Raw genomic sequence first — 19,321 nt, forward strand, 5'->3', positions numbered from 1 at the left:
CTCACGGTCTCTCCTGCCCGGGCTGGCTTTGAACCTCGATCCTCAGATCTCAGCCTCCTGAGTAGCTAGGATTACAGGCGTGAGCCACCAGCGTGCGGCCATATAACAAAACTTTTTTTCCCCCTTTTTGTCAGTCCTGGAGCTTGAACTCATGGACTCTCATGGATTTTCCTTCCCTGGCTGCCTTTAAACCCTGATTCTCACATCTCAGCCTGCTGAGTAGCTAGGGTTACAGGCGTGAGCCACCAGCGCCCAGCCAAAATTTTTTCTGTATTGTAAAAAAATTTTTTTTTAATTGTCCTAAATGATGGGCTGGGAAGGTGGCTCAGTGGTAGAGCCCTTGCCTTGCATGCCTGAGGCCCTGGGTTCGATTCCTCAACACCACATAAGCAAAAAGAAAAAAGCCGGAAGTGGCGCTGTGGCTCAAGTGGTAGAGCGCTAGCCTTGAGCTGAAGAGCTGAGGGACAGTGCCCAGGCCCAGAGTTCAGGCCCCACCACTGGACCCAAAAAAAAAAGAAAATTGTCCTAAATGCGATTGGCTTGATTATGCTAGAATGTGAAGAAGGCAATATAGGGAAAAATTGAAAAGTATCATAAAGGATCTGAGAAACCTGTAAAAGGTTTGGAAAAGATTGATCTCATGAAAGAAATTGGGCATGTAATTAAGATAAAAGACAGCCTGGCCCAGAGGCTCACCGTGTAATCCCAGCCAATTGGGATGCAGAGATTGAGGAGGATAGTGGTTCCAGCCTAGCCCAAACAAAAAGCTAGCAAGACCCTATCTCAAGTTTGATATGGTGGTATGCTTATATAATCCCACTTGCTCTGGATGCTGTAGGATCACTGTCCAAGGCCACCCTGGGCAAAAGTACCAGATCGTATTTGAAAAACACAAAAGGACACGGCCATTGAAGGATAGTCAAAGCCTAGCTACAACAAACACAAGCAAAGACCTACCTACAGGGTGATTGATCGAGATAATGCTTGCACACTAGCCTGGAGCACAAAAGTTTAGAGACAGCACCCAGGCCCTGGAGTTGCACAGAAACAAAAAACAATACTTTCAGCAATCAATGACCACCATGTCTACTGACCGTGTAGGGAAAAGGTAAGGACTAGGAATGTGGCTTACTGGTAAAATGCTTGCCTCATGTGCATGAAGCCCTGGGTTCAATTCCTTGATACCACATAAACAAAAATAAAACATAACATGAATATAATACAAAGAATTTGGTGCAATTATTGTGTCATAACAAGAATCTACAATGTGTTAGTCTCAGAACTATATATTGAATTAGCAGTTTTACCATATGTAATTTTGTGTGGGCTTAAACACAGGGCCTGGGTAATGTCCCGTAGCTTTTTCAGTTAAGGCTAACAGCCACTTGCCACAGCTCCACTTGCAGGTTTTTGGTAGTTAATTGAAGATAAGAGACTCACAGACTTGCCTGCCTGGACTGGCATCAAACAGTGAAACTCAATCCTCGGATCTCAGCCTCCTGAGTAGCTAGGATTACAGCCATGAGCCATGGTGCCTGATGTGCCATTTCTTTTCTTTCTTTTTTTTTTTTTTTTTCTGGTTCTTGGGCTTAAACTCAGGGCCTGGGAATTGTCCCTGAGCCTCTTTGTGCTCAAGGCTAGTACTCTAAAACTTAAGCCATAGAGCCAGAAGCTGGTGGCTCACGCCTGTAATCCTAGCTACTCAGAAGGCTGAGATCTGAGGATCGAGGTTCAGAGCCAGCCCGGGCAGGAAAGTTCGTGAGACTCTTATCTCCAATAAACTACTAGAAAACCGGAAGTGGCACTGTGGCTCAAGTGGTAGAGCGCTCACCTTAAGCTGAAGAGCGTAGGGACAGCACCCAAGCCCAGAGTTCAAGCCCCATGACAGACACAAAAGCAAAAAAACTTAAGCCATAGACAGTGAAATAAGAGTCTCATGGACTTTTCTGCCTGGACTGGCTTCAAGCTGAATCTTGATCCTCAGATCTCAGCCTCCTTAGTAGCTAGAATTACAGATTTAAGCTCCAGTGCCTGGCTTTTTTTTTTTTTCCTAATTTTTTATTTTTTTATGTGGTACTGAGGAATCAAACTCTACCACTAATCCACATTCCAAACCTAGGTATGCCATTTCTTTCCTTTTTTTTTTTGGTCTGTTGTGGGGTTTGAACTCAGGGCCTAGGTGCTGCCCATAAGCCTCTCTGTGCTCAAGACTAACATTCTACCAGTTGAGCCACAGTACCACTTCTAGTTTTTGAGTGGTTAATTGTAGGTAAGAGTGTTTCCTGCCTGGGCTGGCTTCGAACTGCAATTCTCATATCTCAGCCTTCTGAGTAGCTAGAGCCACCACTGCCCAGCTGCCATTTATTAATGTTATGCAATAGAGTGTCAACCGGTATTCCCACAAACCAAATAGGTTTTTACTGTGCACATTTTACATATGATGAAACTTAAGACTCAAAAGAAGGGGAGCAAGGTTGGAGGCTTGGCTTAGTTGGTAGAGCACTAGCCAATGAGTAAAATCGGCAGGTACTGAGTATGAGCCCTGGTCTCAGATCTTGAGAGGGAGGGGTGGAGGAGAGGAAGCAACCTGTCAAAGTCTCAGTGAATCTGTTGGCAGAGCCAGAACCATCTAACTTCCAATCCCACCTGCTCACACTGGACTCTCCTAGCAGACTGGGTACACTGAGTAAGACTTTGTCAGATTCATGTCAAATCACAACTCATACATTCAGTATTCATTCATGTGGTGGTCCTGGACCTGTGCACTTCAATCTTGATTAAGAGCTGGTGATGAAATGAGATAGAATCAGAGCTGAGATATACTTCTAAGATTCAAGGTTTTAATGCCACCTCACCTAAGGCCTCAGTGCCCTCTCAGTGACCTAAGCCACATTTTTTTGTTTTTTGGGTTTTTTTTGGTCAGTCATGGGGCTTGAACTCTAGGCCTGGTTGCTGTCCCTGCACTCTTCAGTTCAAGGTGAGTGCTCTACTGCTGAGCCACAGCGCCACTTCTAGTTTCCTAGTGGTTTATTGGAGATAAGAGTGTCATGGACTTTCCTTCCCGGACTGGCTTTGAACTGTGATCCTCAGATCTCAGCCTCCTGAGTAGCTAGGATTATAGGTGTGAGCCACCGGAGCCCAGCTAAGCCACATCTTTCTACCTTGAAGGAGAGCAGGCAGGCTTCAGAATAGATGACCACAGAAGAAGCCTCACTCCCTCTGTGCGGAGATTGGGCTTGCCTAGCCTGTGCCTGTACAAAAAGAAGTGTCTGAGCATCAGATGCTAAGACCTATGATCTCTATATCTCTGCCACACAGTGCCAGCCTGCCAATAGGAGCTAAGAAGCAATAAACAATACAGGTTGGTAGAAGACTATCATGGGCCTGGGTGCCAGTGGCTCACACCTGTAATCCTAGCTACTCAGGAGGCTGAGATCTGAGGATCACTGTTCAAAGTGAGTCTGGGCAAAAAATTTCCTGATATTCTTATCTTCAATTAACCACCAGAAAAGCCAGAAGTGGAGCTGTGGTTCAAATGATAAATTTCCAGCCTTGAGCTCAAAACCATAGGGTTAGTGCCCAGGCCCTGAGTTCAAGCCCCAGGACTGGCATACACACAGACACACAAAGAATGTCAGAGGAGCATGTTTGAGCAATATCTGAGAAATCTGAGACACTGTCAGATCTGGGGAAGAAAGAAATATTGATGCCTATGTAGTAGAATCAGGCAGGTTAAAATGTGAGAGAATTATTCAAGTGGAGAATCAGCATATGTAAAGGCCCAGAGACAGAGAACTTTGCCTAAGACAGAGAGGGATTTAGTCTGGTTGGAAAATGTGATTTGCAGGCCTGGTCTACTTGGTTATTTGGTGTAGATGAAAACAATTTTAAGTACCCAAGGAGGGTCTGGGAAGAAAAGCATCACTGGTATCTACTTCTCCAATACTACATGGGCTCTCCCAGGTGTCGTGAGAGGCACCAGCCTCAAGAGGGCAGTGTCCACTCGTGCTCAATGGCCAGGACAGCAACTGAGAATATGGCTAAGGTGCTTCAAGGCCAGTGGCTACAGGCCAGATCCTCACGACACTCCACATAGAAGAAGGGGTCTTTCTGGCAGCTGTTATTCCTGAATTTGAAGCCACTAGTGACGGGCAATAAGAAGCTACATTGTGTGGGGCGCTGGTGGCTCATACCTGTAATCCTAGCTATTCAGGAGGCTGAGATCTGAGGATCGCAGTTCAAAGCCAGCCCAGGCAGAAAAGCCCGTGAGACTCTTATCTCCAATAAACTACTAGAAAACCAGAAGTGGCGCTGTAGCTCAAGTGGTAGAGCGCTCGCCTTGAGCTGAGAGACAGCACCCAGGCCCAGAGTTCAAGCCCCATGACCGACAAAAAAAAAAAAAAGCTACATTGTGATATGGATTGCTCAAGGTGGCCCCAATAGTGCTTGAACACAAAGGCTGGCTGATACTGTGTAGTTTGATTGCATCCAGTGTAAACTGTTTATCCAACCTCTGTATATAACCTTTAAATAACAATAAACAAATAAAAAAAATCCAAGCTGAGCATGGTGGCACATGACTTACAGTCCCAACAGGAAGATCCTTGAGCTCAGGAGATCAAGACCAGCCAGAGTAACATAGGCTCAATCTCAAAATTTAAAGAGTCAAAAAAACAAACCACACAGCATCTACAAATACAATACTGCCTTTACTCCCACCCTGGGAGCTAAAATGGTCATTTCTTCTTTTTTCCCCCTCAAGTATGTGTGGTTTTGTTTTTGTATTTTGAGACAGGGTCTTACCAAGTAGTCCATACTAGCCTAGAACTTGGTGTGTAGACCAGGCAAGAAGAAGGTACACTTCAGTGAGAGAGAAAAGAAACAAAAGCCAGGCTAAGGACACAGTGCCCTTCTGTGATGGAGGAAGGAAGTCAGCCCTGGAGAAATTATGAGAAAAGCACTAAGTTCCGTATCAGGTAAACAGGGTCTATGATAAAAGTGAAAGGTGATAGTCATACACTCAAACCAGTTATAAGACAAAGACTATACTAGATAAGGAGAGATCAGTGCAGTCACCAGCATTTATGAAATGGTGTGAGTCAGCTAGCTCGGAGCACCTCACCTGCAACATCTCATTGACCACCCCCTAATAGCAGAGTGGAGTAAGATATAAGTAGCACCCCATTTCCCAATCAAGGCTCAAGAAGAGCACTTGTTCAAGGTCAGAGGTCCATTGAGTAGCAAGACTGCCCCAGAGCTGGTTGAATAATGTCATGGACAGTCCTGTCTGCCCCATGGCAGTCAGCTAGGATTACAGGCTTGAGCCACCGCCACCAGCAGCCAGCTTCTCTTGACTCTCCCTCAAGATCATGGATTAAGAAAAAGGATAAGCTGCTGGGTGCTGGTGGCTCACTCCTGTAATCCTAGCTACTCAAGAGGCTGAGATCTGAGGATCGCAGTTCAAAGCCAGCCAGGGCAGGAATACCTGTGAGACTCTTATCTCTAACAAACCACAAGAAAGCTGGAAGTGGTGCTGTGGCTCAAGTGGTAGAGTGCTCACCTTGGGCTAAAGAGCTGATGGACAACACCCAAACCCAGAGTTCAAGCCCCACAACCAACAGAGAGAGGAAGGAAGGAAGGAAGGGGGGAAAAAAAGAAAGGAAAAAAAGGTTAAGCTGACCTTCTGGGGACTACTCTTGTAATCCTGGCTACTCAGGAGGCTGAGATCTAAGGATAACAGTTCAGAGAGAGCCAGAGCAGAAAAGTCTGAGAGAAACTGTTTACAAAAATACTAGCAGAAAAAGCTGGACTGGAGGTATGGCTCAAGTGGAAAAGTGCATGCCATGAGTGGAAAAAGCTGAACAAAGGCTCAAGGTAATAATAACACAAGTGTTGATAACAGCCCTGAAAGGTTTTTGATTTTTGTTTTTTGGGGTTTTTTGGTCGGTTGTGGGTCTTGAAGTCTGGGCCTGGGTGCTGTCCCTCAGCTCTTTAGCTCAAGGCTAGAGCTCTACCCCTTGAGCCACAACACCACTTCCAGTTTTCTGGTGGTTTATTGGAGATAAGAGTCTTTCAGACTTCCCTACCTGAGCTGGCTTTACACCAAACTCCTCAGATCTCAGCCTCCTGAGTAGCTAGGATTACAGGTGTGAGCCACTGGCACCCAGCTGTTGCTATTGTTTTTAATTAATTTAAAATAATGTCTGCTGAGATGGTTGCTGGTGGCTCATGCCTGTAATCCTAGCTTAACTCAAGAAGCTGAGATCTGAGAATCAAGGTTTGAAGCCAGTCCAGGCAGGAAAGTCTTTGAGATGGTGTGATCTCCAGTTAGCCACCAAAAAAAAAAAAAAAAAACCTACAAATGGAGCTGTGGCTCAAATCAGTAGAGTGCTAGCCTTGAGCAGAAGAGCTAGCTGCCACCCAAGCAAGTTTGAGGCCCTGACTTCAAATCCCAGTGCTGCCAAAAAGTATATGAAATTCTTAAGAGCTGTAGCCATAAGGGAAGGCAAATGAAAACACACTGAGATTCCATCTCGCTCCAGTCAGAATGGCAGTCATGAAGAAAACAACAAATATTGGTGAGTATGGACAAGGGAATGTACATTCATGCAGCCATTATGGAAATCAATATGGACATTGCTCAAGAAAATAAAAATAAAACTACCATATAGTCTTGCTATATTTAATGTCCTGTCAAGTTCTGCCACAATCCAGCCTGCCTTCAAACACAACCTGTGAAGCTCCCTGACCCTAAGAGCAGCGTTGCTGACTCTCATCCCTCTCCCAGGTTACTTGGCTTCACTCAATCCCTGGAGGTGACTTCCACCTGGTCTCCCTGACACCAACAAACCTGCCCAGCTGGTTTGCTGAGGAGGAGCTGAACCTGTTTTTCTATTTTGATCTATGGCTCAGCACGGACATTATAGAGGTGGGGACCCCATGGATGTGTTTGGAGCAGGGGGTCACTCTGACCTCAGCCTGCTTTGCAGCCCCCAAGGTGTTAGATTAAGTTTAGTTAGGACCGAGGGTGGTTCCACCCCTCTAATCACCCCCTGACTTACCTAGCCATAGTGTTTGTCTCTCTTAGTCAGAGACTGCCACCCCCACATCCTCATCTGAAGTCTCAGCCAGGTATGGCTCCTTTGGTGTGACTAACATCACTCCTGTTATCCAGCCATCTCTGGGAGAAGTCTTGAAAGATGGGTGAGTCAGGACTGATGGAGATTGCAATGGAAACTCAGGTGTTGATAACATCCATGGACGGGATGTTTTTTTGTCGTTTGTTGGTTTGATTTGGATTTTTGGGGGTTTTTTGAGGCAGATTTGTGCTGGGTGAATTTACCATTGTGCAAATGTTGTAATTACAAGCATTAATGAATATGCCTGGCTAGTTTTTTTTTTAGTCTGTAGCCAGAGAAGGCTCAGGGCCATGTCATATATACCTAGACACAGGAGCCTGGGCTTCACTTCACCAGACCTCAGGACAGATAATGCGGTGCACACTTCACAAAGACCCCTCTTTATGGACCTGACATAATTACTACACAGAAGCTGCTAAATATCAGCCTGGTGTCAGGATGCTGACACTTGGTGTGTCCTAAGTACATTCCAGGCCCGGAGGCCTCTAAAGTGGGACCTTATTGAGCCAGCCTGGCAGCGCCTTAGTGTGAAAAGAAGATGGGGAAGGAGTGAGAGGAGCTGTGGAATGGGCTGGGGAGAGCGTGACGCTTGCTATACAGCTACAGGGCATTCAGGTGTACGTGTTCATTTACTCACCCATTTCCTTATTCAAGTTTTTCAAGCCCTAAGATCCAGAGATGAAATACTGAACAAAACAAAGGCCTCTGCTTTAATGGATGAAAAGATATGAATAATAAAGCAAATTTTTGAGAAATGAATCTTGGGAGCGCTAGTGGCTCATGCCTGTAATCCTGACTACTCAGGATGCTAAGCTCTGAAGGATCACAGTTTGAAGCCAGCCTGGACAGAAAACTCCCCATGGATCTGTAGCTCAAGCCTTGAGCAAAAAGAGCGCAGGGACAGTGCCCAGGCCCTAAGTTCAAGCCCCACAACCTTGTTCAAACAAGGACATGTGCCAACCAGGGAAGGGTTTGGGGATTTAGCTTAGCAGAAGAGCACGTGCCTGGCAAGTGCAAAGCCTTGAGTTCAATCCTCACCTCTGCAAAAAAGAAAAGGAAGGGAGAAGAGAGGGAGAGAGAAAAAGAAACCAGGGAAAATGAGATCAGAAGCTAATAAAATCTGGGACACCCCAACTCTCCCAAATGTATATTAAATGAGGGAGAGGGGGGAGGAAGAAAAGGTGGAGGGAGGGAAGGAAGGAAGAAAGAGGAAAGAAAAAGGAAGACAAAAATAAGGGAATCTTAGCTGGGTGCCGGTGGCTCACGCCTGTAATCCTAACTACTCAGGCTGAGATCTGAGGATCATGGTTCAAAGCTAGCCTGGGCAGGAAAGTCCGTGAGACTCTTATCTCCAATAAACCACTCAGAAAAAACAAGAACAAGTGGCACTGTGGCTCAAGTGGTAGAGCACTAGCCTTGAGCTGAAGAGCTGAGGGACAGCACCCAGGCCCAGAGTTCAAGCCCCATGACAGACAAAAAAAGGAGGGATCTTAAACGGGGCACCAGGGGCTCATACCTGTAATCCTAGCTATTCAGGGGGCTGAGATCTGAGGATCGCAATTCAAAGCCAGCCAGGGCAGGAAAAGTCCGTGCCACCAGAAAAACCAGAAGTGGCACTGTGGCTCAAGTGGTAGAGCACTAGCCTTTAGCTGAAGAGCTGAGGGACAGCACTTAGGCCCAGAGTTCAAGCCTTACACACACACACACAGGGAATCTTGAACAGAGCAAGAGGTAAAGCAGGGCCTTCTGACTACAGGGAGCAGGACTCTAGGCAGTAATCTGCAAGTTGCAAAAGCCTGTAGGGAAGTGTATGAGGAACTAGAAGAAGCTTGTGTGATTCAACAGGGTAAACAAAGATGTAGCCAAGTGCCAGTGGCTCACACCTGTACGCCTAGCTACTCAAACTGAGATCTGAGGATTAGAGTTTGAAGCCAGCCTGGAGCAGGAATGTCTGTGTAACCATCACCAATTAATCATCTAAAAGTCAAAAGTGGTGCTGTGGCTCAAGTGGTAGAACATTCTCCTTAAGCTGAAGAGCTGAGGGATGGACGGTGCCCAGGCCCAGAATTCAAGACCCACAACCAACAACAACAAAAAAGTGACAAAACATTTTTTTAAAGTTATCTTTATTTGTACAAAGAGATGTCAACCAATTCTGGTCAATGAAGTTCTTTCTGATGTCTGGGACCCAGGTAGGGTTGTGGTAGAAGCAGGTGATGAGTCCAAAATGGTCACTTTCTGGAGACACCAGTATTGAAGGCAGAGTGCAATGGAGTAATTATGGCAACTGGAAGGGAGGAGCTGTGAGGCAAGGGCCTCAAGACGTCCTGGGTGTCCAGGGCCCAGCATGCCACTCCAGAAATAACTAAGCCAGAGGTAGAGGTCAGACTAGAGGTATAAATGTGGACATGATCCTATAATCTGTCAATATCACTGAACTATCACTGGCAACGTAGGGCTGACGTCACCAGGGCAATGGGTGGGAGCAGAGAAGGGGCCAGGGTCAGAGCAAAGAAGAGGGGTCACTGAACCTGCTTTGGCTGAGAAGGTGCTTCCAGAAGACAAGTGTCCTCTGGGAGAGATTGTGACTGATGTATTCAGAGAGGTGAAGGGATTCAACACGGAGTCAGCTTTGACCTTTATCAGAGCAGTTTCTAGAGAGCTGTGGCAAGTAATAATTGGATCAAGGGAGCTTGGGGAGAAAATTGAGAACAGTGATAGAGACATCTTTTTCCAGGCATTTTACTTTAAAGGAGGCAGAGAAATACAATAATGTTTTAGTACTTTGTTGTTCTGATTGTGTGTGCTTGTGTGTGTGCTCACACATGCAGGAAAGTGCACACAGTACATGGACCATTTTAGTCTCTCTTTTTTTTTTGGTCCGTCATGGGGCTTGAACTCTGGGGCTGGGTGCTACCTTGCACTCTTCAGCTCAAGGTGAACGCTCTACCACTTGAGCCACAGCGACACTTCCGGTTTTCTAGTAGTTTATTGGAGAGTCTCATGGACTTTCCTGCCTGGGCTGGCTTTGAACCACGATCCTCAGATCTCAACCTCCTGAGTAGCTAGGATTACAAGCACCCGGCTATCTTAGTCTTTTTAACGTGCATATCTGGGTAGCACTAAGCACATGCATATTGTTGTACAGACATCACACCATCCATGTTGTCATCCTCCCCCTACTCCCATACCAAAGAAATTCTTCCTCCTACTTTGTCTTTATGACTTTGACTCTTTCTGTAAGTGTAAGCAGATTCCTAGTTTTTCTCCTTTGGGCACTGAGTTACTGGGTTATTCTATTAGCATCAAGTTCTCAGGGTTCATCTGTGTTTTAGCAGGTGTCAGAACTTCTTTTTTTTTTTTGGCACTAGTGGCTCATGGCTATAATCTTAACTACTTAGGAGGCAGAGCTGTGAGAATTACTGTTAGCAGCCAGCCTGGGCAGGAAAATACATGAGATTCTTTTTCTTTTTCCTTTTTTGTCGGTTGTGGGGCATGAACTCTGGGTCTGGGTGCTGTCCCTCACCTCTTCAGCTCAAGGCTAGTACTCTACCACTTGAGTCTCAGCACCACTTCCGGCTTTTTCTGCTTATATGGTGCTGAGGAATTGAACCAGGGCCTCAAGAATGCAAGGCAAGCACTCTGCCACTTAACCACCTTTCCAGCCCTAGCTGAGATTCTTATCTTCAACTAACCAGCCAAAAGTGGAGCTGTGGCTCAAATTGTAGAACCCCAGCTTTGAATGGAAAAGCTAAGGGACAGCACCCAAACCAAAGTACCAGAACTACATCAACAAAAAAAGCTCTTGGGTGACATTGTTCAAAAAGAAATGTACTCATTACCTTACTATGTAACTGTAACTTCTCTGTATATCACCTTTATAATAACAATTTACATGTGTGTTTGTGTGTGTATGATACAATGTCGTTTGTTGTCAGTCATGGGGCCTGAACTCTGGGCCTGGGTGCTGTCCCTCAACTCTTTAGCTCAAGGCTAGCGGTCTACCACTTGAGCCACTGCACCACTTCCAGTTTTCTGAGTGGTTTATTGGAGATAAAGAGTCTCACGGACTTTCCTGCCTGGGCTGGCTTTGAACTGTGATCCTCAGATCTCAGCCTCCTGAGTAGCTAGGATTACAGGCATGAGCCACTGGCACCCTGCCTTACAGTATTTGTTTTTTTTTTTTTAAAGCTCTCTAGCTTTGTTTAAGACCATTCAAATTTGCTGAAAAATCCCTCAGCTAGTAAATGAATGAACAAATAGTAGTATATCCAAACAGTGGACTATCCCTACACCCAGTGTGGTGGAATCTCAGGTATATGAAACCAAAAGTTAACATACAAAGCTGGGCACCAGTGGTTCATGCCTGTAATCCTAGCTACTTAGGAGGCTGAGATCTGATGATCACGGTTCAAAGCCAGCCCAGGCAGGAAAGTCCGTGAGACTCTTATCTCCAATAAACCACTCAGAAAACTGGAAGTGGTGTAGTGGCTCAAGTGATAGAGCGCTCACCTTGAGCTGAAGAGCTGAGGGACAGCATTCAGGCCCAGAGCTCAAGCTCTATGAACAACCACCAAAAAAATAAAAACAGGATGCTAGTGGCACATATCTGTAAGCTTAGCTACTCAGAGAGCTGAGATCTCAGTATTTCAGTCCAAAGTCAGAAAATAATGGCATTTGCAAGGAAATGGATGGAGCTAGAAGAAATCATGTTGAGCAAGGTAAGCCAAGAGCAAAGAGACAAACAGTACATGGTCTCCCTGTTAAGTGGATGTTAAATCCAAAATGTTAGGTGATATGACAAAATTAACAGGACTTAAGAAACAAAGAACTTCCACTCATCTGGTCGAACCACTACTAAATATCTCCATGCTGCTGATCACATATATGGTGTATATGTGTATACCGTTATATGTTATAGACTGTGATAGACAATTTACTCCAGGAAAGTTAGAATGAGTTTGTGACTTTAAATGAGCATCATTATTCCACAATACTGTGAAATTTGGGAAATTATGTACTCAATCACAATAAAAAAAGAGATTTAGATGTTCAAGTAAGTGAGAGTGATTATGAGTCAATTTATTTTTTAATAAAAAGGAAGTGACTCACTGAAAAAAACAAACAAAAAACAAAGTCAGACCCAGCAAGAAAGTCCATGAGACTCTTTATCTTGAATTACCCACCAAAAAACAGAAGTAGAGATGTGGCTCAAGTGGTAGAACATTAGCCTTGAACAATACAATCTTAAGGACAGCACCCAGGCCTGGAGTTCAAGGCCCAAGACCATCACAAAAAATATTTTTTAAAGTTCACATATGGAGCCAGGTGCTGGTAGCTCACATTTGTAATCCTAGCTACTCAGAAGGCTGACATCTGAGGATCATGGTTCAAAGCCAGCCGGGGCAGGAAAGTCCATGAGACTCTTATCTCCAATAAACCACCACAAAACCAAAAGTGGTACACTCACCTTGAACTGAAGAGCTAAGGGACAGTGCCCAGGCCAACTTCAAGCCCTACCATCACCAACAACAACAAAAACAAGTTCACATATGGTACATTTCCCCTATATGACCTCTGGAAAAAGCTCCATTAAAAGAACAGAAAGCCAAGCAGGGTCTGAGAGTAAGGGTGAGGCTGACGGCCAAAGGGCAGCATGAGAAACTTTTGGTGGTAACAGACCTGGCCTGTAGCCTGATTGTGGTAATTGCACACTCTTGTCTAGATCTGCACACCAAAAACAAGGTAAGAAAATTTGTAAGAGTAGATTTTATTCTTGATTTTCTGTGCTCAGCAACAAATATTCTATATGCTTCCTGTCTATCAAGGTCACAGTGTGGACTGAATGTGCATACCATCCCTGATTCCAAGGCCTCCACAGCCAACTCTGGCCAAGGACACACTCAGGGCAGTGTGGGGTTGGGCCTGGGGTAGGCCAGGGTCAAGATAAGGAGGTTTTAACGGGCGCTGGTGGCTCACGCCTGTAATCCTAGCTACTCAGGAGGCTGAGATCTGAGGATCACGGTTCAAAGCCAGCCCGGGCAGGAGAGACTGTGAGACTCCTATCTGCAGTAAACCACCAGAAAACCGGAAGGGGCGCTGTAGCTCAAGTGGTAGAGCGCTCGCCTTGAGCTAAAGAGCTGAAGGACAGCGCCCAGGCCCAGAGTTTAAGCCCCACGACCGACAAAAAAAAAAGATAAGGAGGTCTTAACGTAGGAAAGATGAAGAGCAGAGGTAAAAGGACATTTGCTCATCAATTCAGCCTGGGAGTAGGTGACTCAGGTTTACCCTGGAACATAGATACTGGAGGCAAAATCAAGGTTGTTATACCATAAGTAATTACCACAATGCATTCAAAGAACCTAACACTTGTTAGAAGCCCTTTGTTGATGATGCTTTGTTAATAATGGTGTCATTATACTCTCCTCTGGTCACCTTGTCTGCTGACAGCCAAATCAGTCCAGGCCCTGCCTTTCTGAGGACAATGGACAAAACCAGCATTGGTCCAATCTTCCAGGAAAATGGGTTGGGCGCTTTCTTCTGAAAGTTACTGGTGTCAGGAGCACACAAGAGATGCAGAGTCAGACCTTCTAAAGGAATAAATCTAGTCAGTGGCTCTGAGGCCTAGAGTGGCCTCCAGCCACACTCCTGGCTTTCCAGTCAGGCTGAGGGAGGTGTCCCAGGCCTCATGCTGAGAATATTCAACATGGGCCCACCGGATATAAAGATCCACCCGCTGATTCTAATTCACAGGTGACCAAGCCAAAGACCAGACCGGGAGGCTCCACCTACAACATGACTTCTTTACCAATCAGTAGTCCTTTGTTCTGTACTTCCTGGCTCTGGCCCCTCACCTGTCTTTTTCTGTTTCCCTCTTTCTTCCCACCCACCTTACTTCCTTTCTTCTTTTTTTTTTTTGGGGGGGGCGGCCAGGAGGGTTCAGTCATGGGGCCTGAACTCTGGGCCTGGGCACTGTCCCTCAGCATTTCAGCTAGCACTCTACCACTTGAGCCACAGCACCACTTCCGGCTTTTTGCTTATGTGGTAACTGAGGAATCCAACTCAGGGCAACCAAGCATTCTACCATTGAGCCACCTTCCTTACTTCCTTTCTTGTGGTGCTGGTCCTAGGAGCTTGAACTCAGGGTCTGAGTAATGTCCCTTAGCTTTTTTTGCTCAAGGCTAGTGCATTACCACTAGAGCTACAGCTCCACTTCAGGCTTTTTTGGTGGTTAATTGGAAATAAGTCTCACAGACTTTCCTGTTTGGACTGGCTTCCAAGATCCTCTGATATCAGCCTCCTGAGTAGCTAGGATTACAAGCCCCCTATGAGACTTTTATCTCCCATTAACCACCCGACAACCCGAAGTGGTGCTATGGCTCAAGTGGTAGAGTGATATAGCCTTGAGCTGAGCTCAGGGACAACACCCAAGTGCAAAGTTCAAGCACCAGGACAAAAAAAAAAACAACCATAAATTTCAATGAGTAAACTGATGTGTTAATTTGGCAGGCCAAAGTCCACAGGTGTTCATCTAGATATTGATCTAGAAAGTTTATGAGTTTCTAGAAGAGATTAACATTTTCTCAGGTAGGAAGTATAGAGTTCGAAATCAGGGTTTAATGCTTGCTAGGCATGTATTCTATGACTTGAGCCACATTCCCAGCTTTTATGCTGTAGGGGTGTGTGTGTTTGTATGTGTGTGCTGGTCTTGGGGCTTGAACCCAGGGGGCAGGTACTCTACCACTTATGCCACAGCTCCATGTCCAGTTACTTTTTAAAAATCGCTATTATTGAGGTGATGTTACAGTTTCATAAGTCAGGTAATGAGTATATTTCTTTTGGGGCAATGACACCCCTTCCTTTGCTCTCACCCAGTTTCCCTCTTCTGTTAGCCCACAAGTTGGATAGTTTTTTGTTTGTTTTTTTTTTGGGGGGGGGTTCGTCGTGGGGCTTCTCTGGGCCTGGGCGTTATCCCTGAGCTCTTCAGCTCAAGCCTAGCACTCTACCACTTGAGCTACAGTGACACTTCCAGTTTTCTGGTAGTTAATTGGCTGGCAGCTACTCAGGAGGCTGAGAGCTGAGGATCACGGTTCAAAGCCAGCCTGGACAGGAAAGACCGTGAGACTCTTATCTCCAATAAACCACTAGAAAACCAGAAATGGCACTGTGGCTCAAGCGGTAGAGCTCTCGCCTTGAGCTGAAGAGCACAGGGACAGCGCCCAAGCCTAGAGTTCAAGCCCCACTACCGACCAAAAAACAAAAACAAAAAAATAGGGAAAAAAATTCACACACACACACATTCTCCAGTGCCTCTTTCTCTGGGGGAGAAGGAAGAAGGAAGAAAGGGAAGACAAAAGACCCATTTTCCCTATCTAACTCAAGGGGGAAATAAATTAATACAAGCTTAAAGATAAAGAGAAAAAAAAGTATAGATGGACAAAGGTGTCTGAAGACTACAGAAATAAAACTGGCAAAAAAAATGCTTAAGTAAAAAAAAACAAAACCCAAAACGCTTTTTGTGCCTTATATATTTATTAAGCAGTCGCATTCTCTACACTTCTGGCCATGACAAGGCAACCACGAACAGCTGTAGGCGGTGACTGTCTCTAACCAGGCTGGAAGACAGTCCCAAAATGACACTGCTGACTTACGAATTACAGGGCAGGCGTATTAAATTCTGATTCTTTAACTTTTTTCCCCCAAAACCAGGGCTTGAACTCAGTGCTTTGAGCACTTGCGTGGATTTTTTGCATACAGCTAGTGCTCTATTACTTGAACCTTGCTCCAGTTCAACATTTTGCTATTTCAGAAACAGTGTAGTGAACTTTTCTCCCCAGTTGGCCTTGAACTTAGATCCTCCAGATATCAGCCTACTAAGTATCTAGTATGAACCACAAGCACCCAACAGGAGTATTCAATTCTAATCCATACTACCAAGCCACAGCATCATATTCTTCCAACACTACAGAGCCCAATTCCTTCCTCATCCCCAACTAGTCTCAGCCCCACAAGTAGTTTACAGGCATGAGCCACTGCGGCTCAGCCTGGGCTTACAAACACTTTTGTGTTTGTGTGTGTGTTGGTCCTGGGGCTTGAACTCAGGGCTTGGGTACTGTCCCTGAGCTTCTTTTTGCTCAAAGCTAGTGCTCTATTTGGCCCACAGTGCCACTTCCAGCTTTTTCTAAGTAGTTTGTTGGAGCTAAGTCTCATGGACTTTTCTGCCCAGGCTGGCTTTGAACCACGATCCTCAGATCTCAGCCTCCTGAGTACCTAGGGTTACAGGCTTGAGCCACCAGTGCTTGGCCTGGATATTAACTTTTTTTTTTTTTTGGGTTCGGTCATGGGGCCTGAACTCTGGGCCTGGGTGCTGTCCCTCAGCTCTTCAGCTCAAGGCTAGCACTCTGCCACCCACCTTCCCAGCCCCCCTGGATATTAACTTTGAATTAATTCCCCCATTCTAGAAAGACAAGTAAAGACCTCTTACTTTTCATTTGTTTGTTTATGTGCTTTTTTTTTACGTACTGGAGTTTATGCTTGTGCTCGCTAGACAAGCATTCCTACCACTGAGCCACACACCCAGTTGTTTGATCTCTTTTCTTTTGTTCTCCAGTAATGAGGCTTGTACTCAAAGCCTTATGGTCTCACTCAGCTTTTTTGCTCACCGCAGGCTCTCTACCACTTGAACCATACCTCTAGTCCACGTTTTTTGCTGGACTGCCCAGACTGGCTTTGAACCACAATCCTCTAAATCTCAGCATCCCGAGAAGCTGTATTACAGGTATGTACAACCATGCCTGGCTCAGCCTCACAGTTCTGTGCCTTACACAGAATAGCTTCTCTTACTGTCACTTTGCATTCAGTCATCAGTTGTGGCTTACAAGCACTGAGCCTTTCTCTTCATATGCCCACTGCTGTACCAGCTGCTTGGCTTTTCACTCATTTATTCTTTCTTTTCATTTTCTCACAGTTGGCACTATACCACTTGAGCCACATGCCTGGCTTTCAGTGGCCTGAATAGCTCTCTAGTCTCAAGGTGGAGCCTGGGCTCTTAGAGTCATCCCCAGGATGGTCAGAACTGGAGAGTTGCTGGTTATTAAACCTTGGCCTTAAGTTCTTCTCTAGCTGTTCTGCCACCCGAGGAGCTGCAGCTCTGATGGCATCTTGGATGCTCTGTAAGTTCCACTGGGTCCTCAGGAGAGCATCGTCCAGGGTGAAGAAGCCATCCCGCGTGCGCCGCACTTGCATGCACACAGCCGTGGTCTTCAGCTCAAGGCCAATTTCGTGCACTAGCTTTCGCAGCTGCTGCTGTGTCTCATGCATACACTGCACCTCTGGCAGGGACACACAATGATGGACATGAATCAGAAACAGTATCCGGAGACCAGCTGAGCTGGACACACACTCCCAGAGGCCTAACGACCTTGGTGAAATACTGAGCTTTTCAAGTTTTGCTGTGGAAGGTGCACCTTGAGGGTCTACCCTGTGGGGCACAAGTTTGTGTCAGACATGCAGAACCTGGCCTGGCTCCCACTTCCTGAGTCAGGAGTAGCCTTTTAAAAAAAGCCCCAGATGATCTATAGGCAGGTTTGAGTTTGAGATACCCTGAGCTTAGACTTGGTATGCTCAAATATAAAATGAATAGTGAGCCGGATGCTGGTGGCTCACACATATAATCCAAGCTACTCAGAAGGCTAAGATATGAGAATTGCAGTTCAAAGCCAGCCCAGGCAGAAAGTCCATTGAGACTCTTACCTCCAATAAACCACCAGAAAAAACGGAAGTGGCGCTGTGGCTCATGTGGTAGAGCACTCACCTTGAGCTGAAGAGCTGAGGGACAGCGCCCAGGCCAAGCCCAGAGTGCAAGCCCCACAACTGACAAAAAGTGAAAGCTTAGCCGGGCGCCAGTGGCTTATGCCTGTAATCCTAGCTACTCAGGACACTGAGATCTGAGGATCATGGTTCAAAGCCAGCCCAGGCAGGCAAGTCCGTGAGACTCTTATCTCCAATAAACCACTGAAAAACCGGAAGTGGTACTGTGGCTCAAGCGGTAGAGCGCAGGCCTTGAGCTGAAGAGCGCAGGGACAGAGCCCAAGCCCAGAGTTCAAGTCCCACAACAGACCAAAAAAAAAAAGTGAAAGCCTAATCTAGGCATGGTGCCTAGCACCAGGAATCTTGGTTAGCTCTCAAGAAAAGGAGTGCAGAGCTGGAAAGTTGGCTCAGTGGTAGAGCGCTTGCCTTTCATGCCTGAGGCCCTGGGTTCGATTCCTCAGCACCATATAAGCAAAAAGAAAAAAAGCCAGAAGTGGCGCTATGGCTCAAGTGGTATAGACCGCTAGCCTTTAGCTGAAGAGCTGAGGGACAGCGCCCAGGCCCAGAGTTCAAGCCCCACGACCGGAACCGAAAAGAAAAAGAAAAGGAGTGCAGCCAGGTGCTGATGGCTCATGTTTAGCCCCTCGGGAGGCTAAGATCTGAGGTTCATGGTTCAAAGCTAGCCAAGGCAGGAAAGTCTGTGAGACTCTAGCTTCATTGCTAGCCCAGGCAGGAAAGTCTGTGAGACTCTAGCTTCATTTAATCACAGAAAAAGCAGGACGTGGCCCTGTGCCTCAAGTGGTAGTGCTAGCCTTGAGAAAAAGGAGCTCTAGGACAGTGCCCAGGCAAACCTCAGGACTAGCAAAAAGAGCAAAGAAAGAGAAAAGAGAAAAGAAAAGAAAAGGAATCCAGCCAGATACCAGTGGTTCACGCCTGTAATCCTAGCTACTCAAGATCAGGTTCAAAGCCAGTCCAGGCATGAAAGACCATGAGAATCTTATCTCTAATTTACCACCAAAACTAGCTTTGAATAGTAAGTAAATAGACAAGTAACTAAAACAAAAAAAACTAAGGGATAGCACTCAGACCCTAAATCAAGCCCCAGGACCAGCACAAATTAGTTTTAAAAATAAGAAGTGGTGCTGTGGCTTAAGTGGTAGAGCCCTAGCCTTGAGCTGAAGAGCTGAGGGACAGCGCCCAAGCCCAGAGTTCAAGCCCCACGACCGACCACCCCCCCCAAAAAAAATCAAGTAGTTTTAAAAATGAGTGACTTATGGGGCTGGGAAGGTGGCTCAGTGGTAGAGCGCTTGCCTTGCATGCTCGAGGCCCTGGGTTCAATTCCTCAACCCCACATAAGCAAAAAGAAAAAAGCC

The 19,321-nt window shown here is 46.0% G+C and overlaps 1 protein-coding gene across 1 annotated transcript in view; it reads right to left on the reverse strand.

The window, feature by feature from the left end:
• Positions 1-16,843: 16,843 nt before the first annotated feature.
• Trub2 (TruB pseudouridine (psi) synthase family member 2) overlaps positions 16,844-19,321 on the reverse strand; it is an 11,549-nt gene continuing 9,071 nt past the window's right edge. Inside the window, exon 8 of the mRNA XM_013021333.1 lies at positions 16,844-17,470. Within this exon, the coding sequence (XP_012876787.1) occupies positions 17,142-17,470 (329 nt within the window). The 3' untranslated portion in view covers positions 16,844-17,141. The remainder of the gene's footprint in view (positions 17,471-19,321) is intronic.

This window comes from Dipodomys ordii, unplaced genomic scaffold (genome assembly GCF_000151885.1).
Source record: "Dipodomys ordii isolate 6190 unplaced genomic scaffold, Dord_2.0 Scaffold55, whole genome shotgun sequence".
Lineage (NCBI taxonomy): Eukaryota > Metazoa > Chordata > Mammalia > Rodentia > Heteromyidae > Dipodomys > Dipodomys ordii.